Source organism: Sturnus vulgaris, chromosome W, assembly GCF_052056855.1.
Source record: "Sturnus vulgaris isolate bStuVul1 chromosome W, bStuVul1.hap1, whole genome shotgun sequence".
Classification (NCBI taxonomy): Eukaryota; Metazoa; Chordata; class Aves; order Passeriformes; family Sturnidae; genus Sturnus; species Sturnus vulgaris.
The window spans coordinates 26,395,792-26,413,256 of record NC_142282.1 but is presented as its reverse complement, the minus strand read 5'-3'; the positions used below and the strand labels follow the sequence as shown (position 1 = coordinate 26,413,256).

The 17,465-nt window shown below is 40.2% G+C and overlaps 1 protein-coding gene across 4 annotated transcripts in view; it reads left to right on the top strand.

Annotated features, from left to right (window-relative positions):
- The window catches only part of LOC148220044 (secretory carrier-associated membrane protein 1-like), a 102,562-nt gene extending 86,359 nt beyond the window's left edge, over positions 1 to 16,203 (top strand). For 3 of the 4 annotated variants that reach the window (XM_088155708.1, XM_088155707.1, XM_088155706.1), the window contains 2 exons: positions 2,259 to 2,376; positions 12,866 to 16,203. In XM_088155708.1, coding sequence (XP_088011834.1) covers positions 2,259 to 2,376; positions 12,866 to 13,024 — 277 coding nt within the window. In that variant the 3' untranslated portion in view covers positions 13,025 to 16,203. The other variant, XM_088155709.1, reaches the window with a different exon arrangement.
- The last annotated feature ends 1,262 nt before the right edge of the window (positions 16,204 to 17,465 follow it).

Below are 17,465 nucleotides of genomic sequence, written 5' to 3'. Positions count from 1 at the left end.
GTGAGATACTTCTGTTATTAGACTGGTCAAAATTTTGTCTTTCAATTTAAGCCATTGTCATGGTTTAACCTCAGCCAGCCCTCAAGGCCCCCACAGCTGCTTGCTCACTCCCCCACCAGTGAAATCAGGGAGAGAATCAGAAGGGTAAAAAGCTATAAAACTCCTGGGTTGAGATAAAGACAGTTTAACAGGCAAAGCAAAAGCCACACACACAAGCAAAGCAAACCAAGGAATTAATGCACTGCTTCCCATGGACAGGCAGGTATTCAGCCATCTCCAGGAGAGCAGGGCCCCATCACACATAATGGTTACTTGGGAAGACAAATGCCATCACTCCAAACTTCCCCCCCCTTCCTCCTTCTTCCCCCCACTTCATATACTGAGCATGATGTCATATGGTCTAGAATATCCCTTTGGTCAGTTGGAGTCATCTGATCCAGCTATGTCTCCTCCCTCGCATCCCCAGCTTCCTTGACAGCTTGATAGTATGAAAAGCAGCAAAGTCCTTGGCTCTGTGCAAGCCTTGCTCAGCAATAACAAAAACATCTCTATATAATCAACACTGTGTTCAGCACAAATCCAAAACACAGTCTCATACCAGCCACTGGGAAGAAAATGAATTCTACCACAGCCAAAACCAGCTCAGCCACTTTATACTGCTCTTTTATATAATTGTCTCTTTTCTTTTAGTGCTGTGTGGAGAACTTATTTGCTCTATATTTAGGATAAAGAAATAAGCAAAACTTAGAAAAAATGAGAATAATTTTGGCTGTAATAATTTACCGTTTGAATATTATTTTGTATAATTTGTTATCTCTAATTATATTAATATACTTCCTAATAAAATTTATTGCTAAAATTGGAAGCATTAATCAACAATGTATTTGGGTGAATATAGTGCTATATCTTTGATATTATTTGAAAAGTTCATTTGTCCAAGTCAGCTTCTTATTCGGTAATAGTTGATTTTTCATTTTGATACTTATAAAGTCTTTTACTTGGACTTTTTATGTAGATATAGCTTTATTTGAAGCTTCAAGGTCTAATATTAAGATCGGACAAGGAAAAGCTATTTGGAATCACTCACCCTTCTTGGAAAAAACCAAAAGAACACACTTGAATGAATAAAAAGCATGGTTGTAGTAGCCAGCTGATAGCATGGAGAGCTATCAATAACTGGCAATAATGTACCTGGGTAATGACATTTCTGTGTATCAGCGTTTTTTCTGCTAACCTCCAAGTGTACATAAGGCAGAAATAAACATTGCTTTAGAACTGGAGTATAAGGAAAAATCCTGGTTTATTATTTTTGCTCTCAAAGCCACTATTTTGCTTTTTCATACATACCTGGATTGACATGAACAAAGTAAAAAAGTTATTTTAGAGAACCAACTCTCCAAGTATGGCATGTGTACTTTTAAGGATACTTGGGGAAGTGGTATGAAAAATAGCCAGATCATCATCAAATACTAATTGCAGTTCTGACTTTGGAGTTCTGTGCTAGAGTCCAATTGAACATAGGGGATATCAAAGCAATTTGAAACAAGTACAAGAAAGTTTTAAGGTTGTTTGGGTTTACATAAATTTTTTACTCTTTTTGATGAAAGAATCTTTTCTATCTTAATGTGTTCTTTTTATTAGGGAAACTTGCCCTTTGTGACTTCAAGTTTATGTTTCAAATTTTAAGAAAGGGGAAATATTTGAAGTAATACTGATATAGCACTCTCTTCTTTTAATTAATATGACACTACTTTAAAAAAGTATGTTAATCACACTTGAGAAAGCATCACTGTGTGGTTACACTGAAATTAATTTTCCCACATAAAAGCTGTGTGTGTGTGCCATATTTTTTTATTTTCTTTTTTAAGAAGTTAGAAGTTGTCTATTTAGGGATGTTTTCTTTTCCACAAAGTCATGGAGTGTTAAATTATTCTGAAATAACAGTATGACCAATAAAACCCCAAAAAATTATGAGCAGCTCTAATGTCTTTCTTAATTTCTTCACAGCTCTCCTGAAGGATAATTATCTTTGCTAAAATTTTCCTTATAGTTTCACTGCATGCATTGGGAAAAATAGAACTAAGCTGTAAAAGCTTATAGAACAGAAATATACTCATATATAATTTTAATGAGTTTTTCTTCAAAAATATTCAGTTGAGCAGAACCAGGATGTTATAAAGCTTCCCTTGATGTGGATAACTGTGGCTGAATGGTTCATGTGCTGTGCTAGTCAAGTTTGTTTTTTCTTTTTCCTTCAGTGGGTGGATTTCGTCTCTTACTAGTCTTAATAAGAGTATCCCTGTTGGCATTATGATGACAATCATAGCTGCACTTTTCACAGCATCTGCTGTTATTTCATTAGTTATGTTTAAAAAGGTAAGTTACTTCTCCCTCTTCTGTTTTCTGTTTTCTGGAATATGCTTTCCTGCTTGAGAGGTACTCTCTCACAAAGTAATGGGGATTAAATTATATTCTTGGGTATGTGCCTGTGCCTTACCTTTTAACAACTGTGCTTCAGCAGTACTTTTTTGCTTATACTGTCACAGAGTTACGAAATGCTGTTTTTACAGTGCACTTATTTCTGCAAACTAAAATGGGGAAGGATAGCTTTGAATAAGAGAAGCTGGGAGGTGAGCTCACAATGAAAGGGTAGGTGAATGCACTGGACACTAAGGTAGGACCTGTAGATGCAAGGTTGCAATTTTCAAATCTGTGGTGATTCATCAGGCTGAGTGAAGCATGATTCAAATGATTACTAAGTTTCAGCTCCTATAAAAATAATTCCCCATTAAAATCAATAGAAGAGTGAGATGCCTAGCACCTTGGAAAAGGATTATTATTTCTCTGGTGGATTTTTTTAACATTTTGCTGTCAATGACTGCATAGCATAAAACCTCAAATATGCTGTTCTCCCTTAGTTCCTTTTTGTCAATTTCCATCCAGAAGGCCTAAGTTTAGATAATAATGTGCTAGTACGTTTTTTATGTTGTTTCAGTTAAATGTAACTGATAATTCTGCTGCTGATGTGCTGGTAATTCTAATAATTCAGCTGCAGTTGCAGTTCCGCTTAAAGGTCTTAATGTACCCAAACTCTACTGACCTGTTTACAGTAAAGTAGAAACTTCCTTTCTCCTTGTTTGTTTTTTGCATAAATACTCAGGTGTAGGAGAAAGAAACAAATGAGAAAGGTATGATGAGCCATTTTTTACACTCTTTCTACCACAAAAATCTGTATTATTTTCAAAAAACATGTATACTCATATATGATCTGGTAACATTTATAACAAAAAGAAAGTTAGATGAATTTTCCTGCTATGCTTATAGAATCAGAGAATCATTAAAGTTGGAAAATACCTCTAAGTTCATCAAGTTCAACCATCAACCCAGCACCACCACCATGTTCACCACTAAACCATGTCCTAAAGTATCCACATGTTTTTTGAACACTTTCAGGGATAGTGACTCTACCACTTACCTGGGCAGTCTTTTCTGTAGCCATGGAAAGGGGTTTTAACCCTTTAAGTGCGGCGGAAATAAGATGCACAGCTACATGGTCGTCTTTCATGACAGGAAGAAAGAGACAAGTTTATTCAGAAACACACTTGGTTTTATAGCATGACTTGCAATTCCAAGAGTAGAGAAAAGATGATTGGTTCAGAGAGAAGACACCCCATTCCCAGGGCCTGGTCACGCACCACAACAGGTTTTCTATCTTGTTATTAATTCCTTTTTATTTTGACCAAATTATCACCCTGGGAGAAATTCTCCCTAGCCTTGAGCTGGGCCAGCTTATCGACTGGGAACAGAGCTGAAAAGTTCCAGCCTGGAATATTTTTCAGGCTGTAATTTTCTTACTTTCTCAGTATATGTCCCATACTTTTCCAAAGCTTTACAGCCCTTTCCATGAATAATTTTTTCCTAATATCTAATCTAAACCTCTCTTGGCACAACTTGAGGCCATTTCCCCTTGTCCTATCCCTTGTTACTTGAGAAAAGAGATCAACTCCCACCTCGCTACAGCCTCCTTTCAGGTAGTTGTAGAGAGCAATAAGGTCTTCCCTGAGCCTCCTTTTCTCCTGGCCAAACACCCCCAGCCCCCTCAGCCACTCCTCATGAGACTTGTGCTCCAGCCCCTTTGCCAGCTACATTACCCTTCTCTGGACACACTCCAGCACCTTAATGTCTTTCTTGTAGTGAAGGGCCCAAAACTGAACACAGGATTCGAGGTATGGCCTCACCAGTGCCAAGTAGAGGGGGACAATTCTTTCCCTGGTCCTGCTTCGCACACTATTTCTGATACAAGCAAAGATGCCACTGGCCTTCTTGGCCACCTGGGCACATGCTGGCTCACCTTCAGCTGGCTGCCAACCAGCAGCCCCAGGGCCTTTTCTGCTGGGCAGCTTTCTAGCCACTCTTCCCCAAGCCTGTAGCACTGCAGGGGGTTGTTGTGGACTCAAGTGCAGGATCTGCTTGGCCTTGTTGAATCTCATATACTTGGCCTCAGCCCATCAATGCAGCCTATCCAGATCCTTCCGTAGACCCTTCCTACCCTCCAGCAGATCAACACTCCCACCCAACTTGGTGTCATCTGCAAACTTGCTTAGGGTACACTCAATCCCCTCATCCAGATCATCAGTAAAGATATTAAACAGGACTGGCCCCGCTACTGAGCCCCAGGGAACATCACTCATGACCAGCGACCAGCTGAATGTAACTCCTTTTACCACTGTCCTGGTTTAGGCCAATTTTGTGAGGAAACTCCAAAGGGGTCCCTGTAGAAAGCAGATTCAAGTGGTCCCTCCCCAACTGGTTTGGGAAAAGGTTTCCTTGGAGAAAAGTGGAAAAAACCTGTTTATTTAACAAGCAAAGTATTCACAAGCATAAAAAAAAAAAGGTATATTAAACAATAAAACCTCTCCCTGTTCTGAACAGATGGCAAATTCAGAAAGTCCTTTTTGTGGGGTGTAGCTTGGCTCGCTTAGTCTCTTATCAGTCCCTCCTGCATTGGAAAATGACATGTCCCAGGCCCCAGTGGGCCACAGGTGTGAGCTCCCAGTGTTTTTCTGGGTTTTTAGTCCAGAGCAGGTTTGACCAGTTCCAAGAAAAAGAAAAACCACAGTCTAGGGAACTTCCCTGCCTCAGCTAGCTGAAAAAAACGAACTCAAAGCAAAGGAGAGCTCTCTCCCTCTGTCTTGTCTGTGCTGCAGACAACACAGTCCATGAGAAGGAAAGCTGAAGCTCTTATCTCTATGTTTTGAATACGACCGCCTCAGGCATTCCACCGCTTCTCCTTCTACCCCCTTCACTCTCAGATCTAGTTTTAAAGGTGCAAAACTTATTTCTGGGCTAAACAGACAAATGGACATACAATTCAGCATCATGAAGTCACCCCAGGACAACCACCACTCTGGGCCTGGCCATCCAGCCAGTTTTTTACTCAGTGAAGAGTGCACCCATCTGCACCATGGGAAATCAGTTTCTCCAGGAGAATCCTGTGAGAAACAATGTAAAAGGCTTTACTGAAGTCATGGTAGATGACATCCATGGCCTTTCCGTCATTCACTAAGTGGGTCACCTTGTCTTAGAAGGAGGTCAGGTTTGTCAAGCTGGACCTACCTTTCCTAAACCCATTGTGGTAGATTTAGTGCTGGCCAAATCGCCAGTGCATCCACTAGAATTATTTACTTTCTACTGTGAGATAGGATTAGGAGAAGAGCAAAGAAGGCTCAAACTTTAAAGGGTATAAAGAAAAACTTTATTAACAGGAACTAAAAGAAAAAATAAAAGAATCAGAATAAAACCTTCAGGACACTTCTCCCCCCTACACCCTCTTTTCTTTCCCACTGATAATGTACAGAGACAAATCAGTCAGTTTATCATCTCTAAAATAGTCTTTCTCCAGTTCACTTAGGAAGAGGAGTCTCATCATGCTATGGAGACTTCTCCACGAGAAAGCAGTTCTCTCATGGCTTTTCATTTTCATGAAGAGCAGCCACCTGGAAATCTGCTATCACAAAGTCCCTCCCATTTTTACAGCCTTCCCACAGCTGCGTTTATGGGCCATGTCAATTTATGGGGTACTGTTTTAAGGATGAGTTGTTCAAAAGCAAAGGTTCTCTTCATCTGTCTCTGAGATTATCTTCATCTCTGGGAATGGAGGTCTTCTTCCCTGGGGGCAAAGGGTCTTCATCATTCTCTCTCTCTGTTCAAACTTCTCATGGGATCATAGCTCCTTCAACATCTGCTTGCTTTAGCATAGATGCCTTTGCTCATATCTACAACTTGAATGCTTCAACCACCTGTGCTGGTTTGAAAGCAAAACCAGTGAAAGACTCCAAGTCAGAAATACAATTTAATAGGAAAAAAAGAGAAAAAATAAAATACATGCAATAGTACAAAACAAAACTACTGACAGAGTCAGAATGCAACCTGACACCCTGCTAGTTAGGGTGGTGGTAGCAGTCTAGATAAAGTGGTCTTGTTAAAGTAGTGATCCTGTAGAAAGGTCTAGTAGTTCTTGTCTTTTGGAAACTAGTAGGTAAGGGCTACCTTGGTGTTCAAAATTTCCGTTTTTATTTAGGTAGGAAATGTTTGGCTCCTCCCTCTGTGTGGAGCATCTCCCAATGGGATGATTGTTGATGTCGGGGTAGTTGTTGGGATGCAGCAGGTGAAGAAGCAGAAAGGGCCTTTGCAGGGGTTTTACAGAGATGTTTATTTCAGCCACGTGTATGCACAGTCCCGGTGTTCCGAGACAAAGGCAAAGGGCTTGGTCTGAGAGTCCAAGTTAAGTACATGGAGGTTTTGGGGCAGGGGAAGTAGTATCAGAGACCAGTTACCAGGGGCCATGGGGGTGTTACAAGGATGGGATTAGGGCATGGGGGCCAACAAGAAGACAGGGTGGGAGTGACCGAAAGGCTGACAGACAGGGATAGGGCACGGGTTTGACCTAAGGAACAAGAACAGGGATTGTTCTGACTTGATAGAACAGGATTTCTAATCAAAAGGAGATAACTAAGAGAGAGGGCTCTCATATCTTTCTAACTGAGAGTGCCTTTAAAGGTCTCCACAGATGATGTAATTTTATTAGCATTGTAGTGGGACTCAATGGCCCATTAACAGAAGATATCTTCCTGGAGGAAGGATTGGGTTGTGGAAAAGATAAAGAACACTGCCCCATCTGGTTCTTAACAGATGGCCCATTAGCAGAGGATATTTTTTACAGAGATAAGGATCACTGCTCCACCTGGTTTTAACAGATAAGTTACTACATACTAAGTAACTACATACTTTTGGGCACATTTTTGCATTGTAACTAGAACACCACCCCAGGCTTTTAAATGAGTTACAGGGAAAAAAGTCTGATGTATCAATCATATCTTCACCATATCCTTGCAAGAGAATTTCAGTGCAAGTTAGGGAATCTCGTCATCTCCTCCCATCTGGGACCTGACTCCTTCCTTACTGACCTTGACGCCTTCATATTGTTTCTCTAGGTCTTCACTCTGTCCTTTTCTTTCACTTGAGAGAGGATGGAAGGTCTGTAGGTCTCATCTGTACACTGAAAGAGTTAATATCTCCCCTGAGGCCTGCAGATAGTCATGTGATCCCTGCCAAGTGGTGGCCCAGAGCTGTTTTCGGTGGAGAATTTTTCTGCAGCCCCGCTGGGGGAGGAGGCCAGGATCTTAGCAGCTAGGCTAGAACACAGCAGCAGCATCTGGGCGTCGATGGCTCCCCCTCTCCCTGCCGGGTGGTTTCTGATGAAACTCAGGAGCGGCAGCATTCCAGTCTAGCTGTGGGCCATCTGGCCACGCTGGGGGGAGGGGGAAGCAGCCAGGATCTCAGCATCTGATGGGCTCCCTTCCCCCTGCCTAGCAACAGCTGGGGCCTGGCCCGAAGAGAGCTGGGCTGGCCCTTTACCTGTACTCAGGCAGAAGAAAAAAGAGAGATTCTTAGGGTTTTTTCGTCTTAAAATGTGAATCTCACAGAGGTGTGTCTATCTCTTTAATTGACTTATTAGCATGCCTATTTTCAAAGCCAGCTAGCAATTGGCTTTGCCAGGCATAAAGGAAGCTATTAGCAGCTTCTCTTAGAACATCACTTCCTTGGCTGGGTTCATTCCCTCCTCACCAAACCCAATGAATACAAAACCAGCACACCCATGCTGGCTGGGCCTAATCCCCTGGCTGTCTTGCACTTGTTGCATGATGGCGCTCAGGATGATCTGCTCCATGACCTTCCCTGGCACCAAGGTCAGGCTGACAGGCCCGTAGCTCACTGGATCCTCCTTCTGACCCTTCTTTTAGATGGGCATCACATTTACTCACTTCCAGTCACCTGTGACCTCCCTGGTTGACCAGGACTGCTGGTAAATGATTGAAAAGGACTTGGTGAGCTCTTCCACTAGCTTTCTCAGTACTCTTGGGTGTATCCCATCAGGTCCCATGGGCTTGTGCAGGTCTAAGTGGCATAGCTGGTTGCTGACCATTCCTTCCTGGATTACAGAGGTTTCACTCTGCACCCTGTCTTGTATCTTCCAGCTCAGGGGGCTGGATACCCTTAGGGCAACTGGTCTTGTTATTGGAGACTGAGGCAAAGAAGACATTAAGTACCTCAAACCTTTCCTCATCCTTTGTCACTGTTTCCCGATCACATCCAACAAAGGATGGAGATTCTCCTTAGCCCTTCTTTTGTTGCTGGCATATTTGTAGAAACACTTTTTGTTGTCTTTTACAGCAGTGGCCACATTAAGTTCTAGCTGGGCTTTGGACCTTCTAATTTTCACAACATCCTTATAGTCCTCCCAAGCTGTCTGTCCCTTTTTCCAGAGGTGGAAAACTCTCTTTTTTCCTGATTTCCATCCAAAGCTCGCTGTTCAGCTAGGTCAGTCTTCTTCCCTGCCAGCTTATCTTTTGGCACATGGGGATGACCTGTTCCTGCACCTTGAATTTTCATCCTTAAAGCACATCCAATCTTCCTGGACTCCTTTGCCTTTCAGGACTTCCCCCCAAGGGACTCTCTCAACCAGTCTCCTAAACAGGCCAAAGTCTGCCCTCTGGAAGTCCAAGGTGGCAGTTTTCCTGACCCTCCTCCTTACTTCTCTGAGAACTGAAAACTGTCATTTTGTGATCAATGTGCCCAAGACAGCCTCCAACTATCACATCACCAACCAGTCTTTCTCTGTTCAAAACCAGCAAGTCCAGCAGGGCTTCTTCCCTGTTTGGCTTCATTACCAGCTGTGTCAGGAGGTTCTCTTCCGCACACTCCAGGAGTCTCCTGGACTGTTTCCTCTTTGCTATATTATATTTCCAGCAGACATGTGGTAAGTATAAGTCCTCCACGAGAACAAGGGCTAATGATTGTGAAACTTCTCCCAGCTGCTTACAGAATATTTCATCTTCATCCTCATTCTGGTTGAGTGGTCTATAACAAACTCCCACTAGGATATCTGCCCTGTTGTCCTTCCTCCTAATTCTTGCCCATAAACACTCAACCCTATCATCACTGTCATTAAATTCTAGACAATCTAAACACTCCCTAATATACAGGGCTACTCCACCTTCCTTGCCTGTGCCTTCTGAAGATTTTATAGCCATTCATTGCAACACTCCAGCTGTGTGAGTCATCCCATCATGTGTCCATGATGGCAACTGTCATAGTTTTCCTGCTGCACAATGGCTTCCAGTTCCTCCTGTTTGTTGCCTATGCCGTGTGCATTGGTGTAGATGCACCTCAGTTGGGCTAATCACCCTGATGCCTTTTTTGCATGGAGAAGCCCTAATTCCTGCATGACCATTCACAGGTGCTTCTGGGATTTCTAACATCAATAATCCCTGCATACTTGCTGTGGTATGGATCTTCATCCCCTGCCTCCACTGATATGGCAGACCAAAGGACCTTGTTAGCACACTGTCCCTCAAGCAGTGGTGTGCCACCCCCAGGCTTATCTCTATCAAGTCTGGCTTTATCCCTGTCCCTCTTCCAATCTAGCTTAAAGTTCTCTCAAGTAGCCCTGCTCGCTGCTGAGCCAAGATTCCTTTTCCCCTTTGACACAGGTAGACCCCATCTGTTCTCAGTAGGCTCAGGGTCATGTAAACCGACCCATGGTCAATACCCACAAAATTCTGCTGGTAACACCAGTCTCAAAGCCAGGTATTAATCTGCATGATCTTCCTGTTTCTTGCCCCATCATTCCCTGCAACTGGCAGGACAGAAGAGAACACAGAACACAGGTCTCTCAACCAGTCATTCCAAGGCCCTGAGGTCCCCCTTGATTGTCCACAGACTTCTTGTTGGACTTCATTGCTGACCACCTGGAAAGCCAATAGTGGGCCATACCAAGCTGAGAAATTTCTTAGTGATGTCCCTTACCTGGGCCCCAGGGAGGCAGCACACTTCCCTATGGGTTTGGTCCAGTTGGCATATCCATCCCTCTGTTCCTCAGAAGGGATTCACCAATGACAACAACCCTTCAGTTCTTAACTGAGGTGGTTGTGATGCAGGGGGTAGGCTTCTCTGCCCTAGGCGACCCCTCCAACCTGGAAGAACCTTCATTCACAATTTCATTTCCCTGGTCCTCAAGTTGCAGAGCCTCATACTTATTGCATAAGGGCACCTGGGAGGGTGAGTGGGAGGGGATTTGCCTGACAGAAATTCATTTCTACTCCCCTCCATCTCCAAGGTCCCTTCCTCCTGCTTGGTGGTGAGAGGGTAGGGGATCCTTTGCTTCTTATGATGTGGACAGTGGGTGCATTTGTTTAAGGGATAAATGACTACAGCTCCACCAATTTCCTCCTCATAGTCCCTAATACTTCTTAGCCTTTCTACTTCCACTCTCAGCTCTGCCACCAGGCTGAGCAGATCATTCACCTTGTTGCACCTCAAAGTGCTGTTGCCTCTACTGCCATCCAATACCAGTGACTTCAGTGCTCAGAAGTTACTCAAGATTTGGTCGGGCTTTTTTTTGTACTAGAGCTTTTAAGCCATATTGTTTAATACCTTTGTTTGTTATATAGAGCAATTGATCATCACAGTAATATAGTTTATATTTATCTGCATTATTGGCATATTTTATAGTTCTAATATTGTTCTGGTTTAACCGCAGACAGTAACTAAGTACCATGCTGTTGCTCACTCAGTCCTCTCCATACCCCTCGTGGGGAGGAGGATCAGAAAAAAATCTAAACCTTGTGGGTTGAGATAAGAACAGTTTAATAATTGAAACAAAATTAAATATAATAATAACAACAACAACAATAATTATAATGAAAAGGAGAGAGGAATAAAACTCAAGAAAAACAAGTGATGCAAAATACAATTGCTCACCACCCACTAATCAAAGCCCAGCCAGTCCCAGAGCAGCAATCAGTCCCTCCTGACCAACTCCCCTGTGAGAGACTGGAAAGATTGATGTCTCAAAACATTTTGGGGTGCGTGCTTGATGGGAAAGGGGCAGGTCAGGCCTTGCCATGGTGAGGTGATGCACTGCCCCTCACCCCCCACCCCTAGAGCCTGTATCCCAGCACCACAGTGGCTGCCAATCACTGGCACATCAGAGGCAATGTTCCACACCCTACCTCTGGAGCCCCTAACCCATCTCCTAAGTGGCTAAATGACTGGAAGTCCTACCTGGGGGAAGGGCCCAGGAAGGCCAAGGGGTATTTAAGGCCGAACATGCAGCTAGCATGTCTTGACCCTACCTCCTCTTGGAATTTCTGTCTGAACACCTCTGGAATCCAGGAGTTGGTAGCTATGTTTGTTCTTTTCTATATCTTTTCTGTTTCTCACTCTCTTTTCCTTCTAATTTCCTCTTCTCAGAATTTTTGAATAACTTAAAATCAAACGGGCTTGGAGTTTGCTAAGTTGAATGGGCAAAGTTAATGCTTTGGGAAGCGTTTCATATTGACTGAATGCTGCTCTAAACCTTTTGCCAAAGTTCTTTGATTGTTATTCAGTTGCCAGTAAAGTTTTGGTTTTTTTGTTTGTTTTGATCTCTTGAGAACATCTTGTCAGTATTTCTCCCATGCCTCTAACTCAGAGTATATGAACAACTGCAAGCCCTTTTAAAAGTCTCGTTGAGCAAGGCTTTTTGGGGCTTTGCATCCTCCCAGTTTATATACTGGGCATACATTCCATGGTATGGAATATCCCTTTGACCAGTTCAGGTCACCTGTCCTGGCTATGCTCCCTCCCAGCTTCTTGTGCATCTCCTCCCTGGCAGAGCATGAGACATTGAAATGTGTTTGACTCAGGGCAAGCACTTCTCAGCAACAACCAAAACATCAGCATTATCAGCATATATCAGCATTATTCTCATACTGAATCCTAAACCCAACACTGTAGCAGCTACTGAGAAGAAAATTAACTCTCCCAGCAGATACCAGGACAAATGTTCAGTCATAGCTTAATAGGTACTTGCAACCATGTCAATCAGTAAAATTCAGATTTCTAAAATTTTATTATATAAAAAAGTTTTCTAGAATGTTGTTGACACAGTAGATTCAAAAATATTTTTTCTTTTTGTTTCCTGCTGTTACTTTTAACATGCACCCTTAGCATGTGCAATGCTAAGGATACAGCCTATTTGTGTATTTAAATGTGTTGTTTCAGACAGTAGATAGCACACATGTAAACTTGGGAAAAGGTACGGGCATCCTACAGTCAAACTGCATGCACAGCAGGGCAGTCAGAAGTTGTAGAATTTCTGGGGGAAAAAAATTCTGTTTATTCATTTTCAGATCCTCACAAACATATGAACAAACCAGATTTTTCTACCACACAGCTCTACTTCATGTTTGAGACTTTGCTATTGCTCTACCAAGAAATGGAAGGTTCAGCATGCTTTTTTACTGCTTTTCCACCTCCCTAGGTGCATGGTCTCTACCGCACTACTGGAGCTAGTTTTGAGAAAGCGCAGCAGGAGTTTTCAACAGGAGTGATGTCCAACAAAACTGTACAAACTGCTGCAGCCAATGCCGCATCAACAGCAGCAACCAGTGCAGCTCAGAATGTGTTCAAGGGTAACTGATTGTAGAGAAATATAAAAAAATCATGACAGTTCTCTTCCATTGTACTTTATTTTCCAGTCACTTTATTATATTCCCTAAAAACATATATCAGGATACACACAGAATATTTGTTTATTCTGCAGCAGTGCATAGGTAAAATGGGAAATGTATGTTTATTTTATAATAAATTTATTTATTTTTAAAAGATAACCATTCTCTGTGCTTATTTAAAATGTTGCATTTTGGAATAATAAGCTTTCCTTATTTAGGGAGGATAAGTAATTTCAACAATTGAATTGAGAATGAATTGTGGTATATAATGATCAAATAAATATATTAAGAATTTAGAGGTTTTTTTAGTGGTTCACCTTGGTATTTTTTTTTAACTTCAGGAAAGGACTTTGGCTCATTTTTTTTTCTTTGTAAGAAATGTTTTCCCTATTTCTGTTATAAAAATGGAGTAGACAGAGATGTAGAAGGTTAGGTTTGGCTATGCTTTTGCAATTTCAGCAGCTGCTGGAGGACAAATACAAGTAGGATAGATATAAATTATTTTCTTGGGGTTTTTTTTAGGATACTTTTTTTTATATAAACCTGTAAATTTGCATGAATACTGTTATCTGTACTTGTTTAAATAGTGTTTTGGTCCAAAATTTGCCTGCACAAAGTTATATCAATTGTTTGTATCTATTTTCATGCAGTATTCTCTACCTGTGAGAAATTATTATGGTGCAGAAACATTCTCTGTAATAGAATGTGCAATGCAGAGTATAGTTTAAGGAAGTTAGCTGATGGTTTCAATCACAGATCTAAATTATAATTTATTTGCTATTTTTAATTTCAGTATTCATGTCTTGGTGTAGTCATTTTGTTGGAAAACAAACAAATATTGACCTCTAGAACACTAGTTTCATGCCACACTTCCCTCTTACATGCAGTGGTATTTTTGTTGTGTTTGGGATGTATAGATTTGTATTTAACAGTGGTAGTAAATTTCTAGCCTTATCAGTCACAAAGTTTATTGCTTGTCCAAAAATCTAAATATATAGCATTTCATTTTCTAAAATCAAGCTTTTTAAGCAATGACATTTAACAGATACATGCTTTCATTTTAATGTAACTCTGCTATTTCTGTTATTTCATTTAAGATGGGGGGAAAACAGCTTTTAAAATTTGAATTAGAAAAGTGAGAAATCTTCATATTTCACAAAGCTAATTTTAGCTCATTGAACTGGAGGCCTAAGAGGTTAAATTGGTGCTGTGGAACTGAACAATCCATAATGGTGCATGCTATCAAAATACTCTATAATTGAATCAAGTCTTTCTATAAAGTGACATTTCTCTCCTTTGAAGGCTATTTGATATTCTTGGATTGCCTCATGAGTCTTATGCACAAAACTTGGGCTTTTTTTAAAACTCTGTTTTAGAAAATTAAAACAGGAAGGGACCTCGTCCGACAACCTGTATAAGTACACACTGGAGATTAAATTAATTCAGCTCTTAAGGTGTATTACCTTTAGTAAGACTGAGCATAAAAATCTGAGGCCCCTCTGTTGTAATAAATCACCGAGAGTCCATTTTCTTCATACAAGAAAAGCCAATTCTTTATTCCCACAGCTCATTTTATAGTTTTTACAAACTTCATGTGCAACTTCAATTAATTAATAGTTTTCTTGCCAATTACTCTATTAGTTAGTAAAAAGTATTTTTCTTGTCTATCAAATTCTCTATTCTTGAATTGTTTACATATTTTCTTTACTAGTTTATATGGGACAAATCCCTTGTTATTGCAGGTGCATTTGTTTTTCACCCTCAAAATAAGTTGTGTTAACGAACTCATTCTCAAAATAGCTTAACATAGGAACTTGCAAACTGCTTGTTAGATAAAAGTAGCAGGACCTAATCCATATAAGACTTTTCTTTTATAATTTCTTTACCTGTTTGCGGCACCCCTCCATGTTCTGAATGTAAACAGACTTTGATAGATTATTTATTTTTCACTGCAGTGTATTTATAATAGCATAAGAGTATTGCAAAACAGAAAACCTGTTGCTTAATCCCCTGATCAGGACTGTACTGTTAGCATGAAGTCTCTATTAGTATCCTTTCTTTTACCAGTTTCTTTAAATCCATCTTGAATTTAGATTAATGTAGGAGTTTCACCTTTGCTGAAGTTTATATTAATGAATATACTTGTTTCTAAATATTCTCTGCATCATGAAGTTAAAAGTAATTTAAATATTCTGTGTAATAGGGGCTCTAATGCTCTATGCTACCACTAAACTTAAATTTGGGTGGAATGTTATTAAACACTTTGCAGACAGAAGTCACAATTTTCTGTTGAGGTCAGGCATCACACCTCTAGCAGCTGTATATCAAAATTGTTCTTTTCATAATCTTTTTTATTTAACTTGAGGGTTATATCTAGGAACTCTACTATGGATTACTTTTGAGTTGAATTTAAGAAATTCTCTTGGATATCTTTTGGATATGAATCCCAGGGACATCATCCTTGCAATTTAATTTAAGTTCTAAGATTGCATAATAGCATACATTACCAGAATATATTATGAAAGAAACATTAGGAATAAAACCTGAATTTGACAGGTAGATTCCCCCCTCCCCCTCAAAGTTTACCTGTTCATTGGGAAAACATATTTAATGTTATATATATATAGGGATTGTTGATTTGTAATGTCATGGGTTGAATGTACATATTTTAACCTCCTAAGTGAAAGTCAAGGTTCAGTTACATGTGAATTAGTTAAACCAGAAATCTCTGATGCTTTGCAGCACTAAAGGGAGGGAGACATTTACCTTTGACAACAGAAGGCTGATATTTGTTAGAATATTTTGTACCTAACTAAAACTAGATTTTACACTCATTAATTTATCAGAGTGTGGTGCCCACTTAAGTTGTCATCTTGTAATATTGTGACAAATTGAGTACATAGTATGAAGTTTAAACACTGGAATGTCTGTAGTCATTGATCTGTAATTTACGAGTTGGTTTTATTTATCAGGGGATGGTTGTATATTTTGTAAGTTAGTAACAATGTTCTGCCATCCTGGTGAATGTCATAGTTCTCTACAAATGCACTTCTGTCCTTCTGTTGCATGTCTGAGTAGTTCAGAAGCTTTGTATATTTATTGTATTAACCCAGTTCCATATAATAAAAAAAAATATTTCTTTTTCTGAGTGTTTGATCTGTATAGTTTTGAACAATATAAGGATTTTTCTTTTGAAGGTCAGGATAACATGCAGGGTGGATTATCTATGTACAAGTGCTCTCAGGCACATGGTCTGATTGTTGGGGTGTTCTGCATGAGGCCAGAAGTTGGACTCGATGATCCTCATGGGTCCCTTCCAACTCAGGATATTCTATGATTCTATGAATCGTAAAAACCAAGTGAATAGAATATGCAGTAGGAACAGAACAGGACCTGTAAATTTGTTTTATATGTATACCCACAAAACAATAGTTAAAATTTCTGGAACACTACTGATCACGTAAAAGAGAGTTAAAAGGTTCAACAGTTTATAGTAAATACAGGAATAATTTATTCCCTACATATTGTATACAGACATGAGAACACTGCAGTTTCTATGGCAGATGTTTGAAAAAGTTTTCCTGAAGTCTTGGTTTATCATACCTCATTGTCTACCTACAATCTGTGTCATTAGGGAAATGTGAATATGACATGAGAATAAAATTACTGCCTCTGGCTACAACAAACACAGCATTCTATGTCAGAGAAGCTCAAACAGTAGTTTGAATTGCTAGAGTCAACCTGCATACATGCAAGCAGATCTGCTTTCAGTGAAGGAACAGTGCAGTGTCCCTTGCTTTTCTCTACTAGTACAGTATTTGATTTCTAATTACAGCTTTGGGTAACCACACTGATTTAACACAGCAGTCACAAAGAACTATCCAGGAACATTGATTCTAGCAGAACTACAGGTCAAAAAGTCTCTGGAGTTTCCCTGAACTATCAGGATCAAATTTCAGGTTTACAACCTTTACACATTCATAGTGCAGGGAGTATTCTTTTCTGCAGCATTAAAATAGGCTACTGACCCAAACTAAAAGGACCATCTCTTTATGCTTCTAGTGTCCTGTAGTTTGTTTTTCTGTTCTCCCCCATGAAAAATCATTTATGAACACTAGTCAGGAAATGGGAAGATGAAAAAAGAATATACAAATATTTTACAAATGCTTTATGATATTTCCATAATAAACTTGATTTATTTATTCCCATGGTTAGTGCACTTTAAATACGGTTCTTGTATACCTAGAAGAATGCTTGGAATTTGTGTGAGTAAGGATGGTGACATAGGTAGGCAAATGAAATATAATCTAAGACACATATGAATAAAGAAATTGATACCCCAAACTATCAGATATGTGAACAGCAGACTCTTGAATGGGTCTAAATTTGTAGGAAAAGAACAGCAGTATA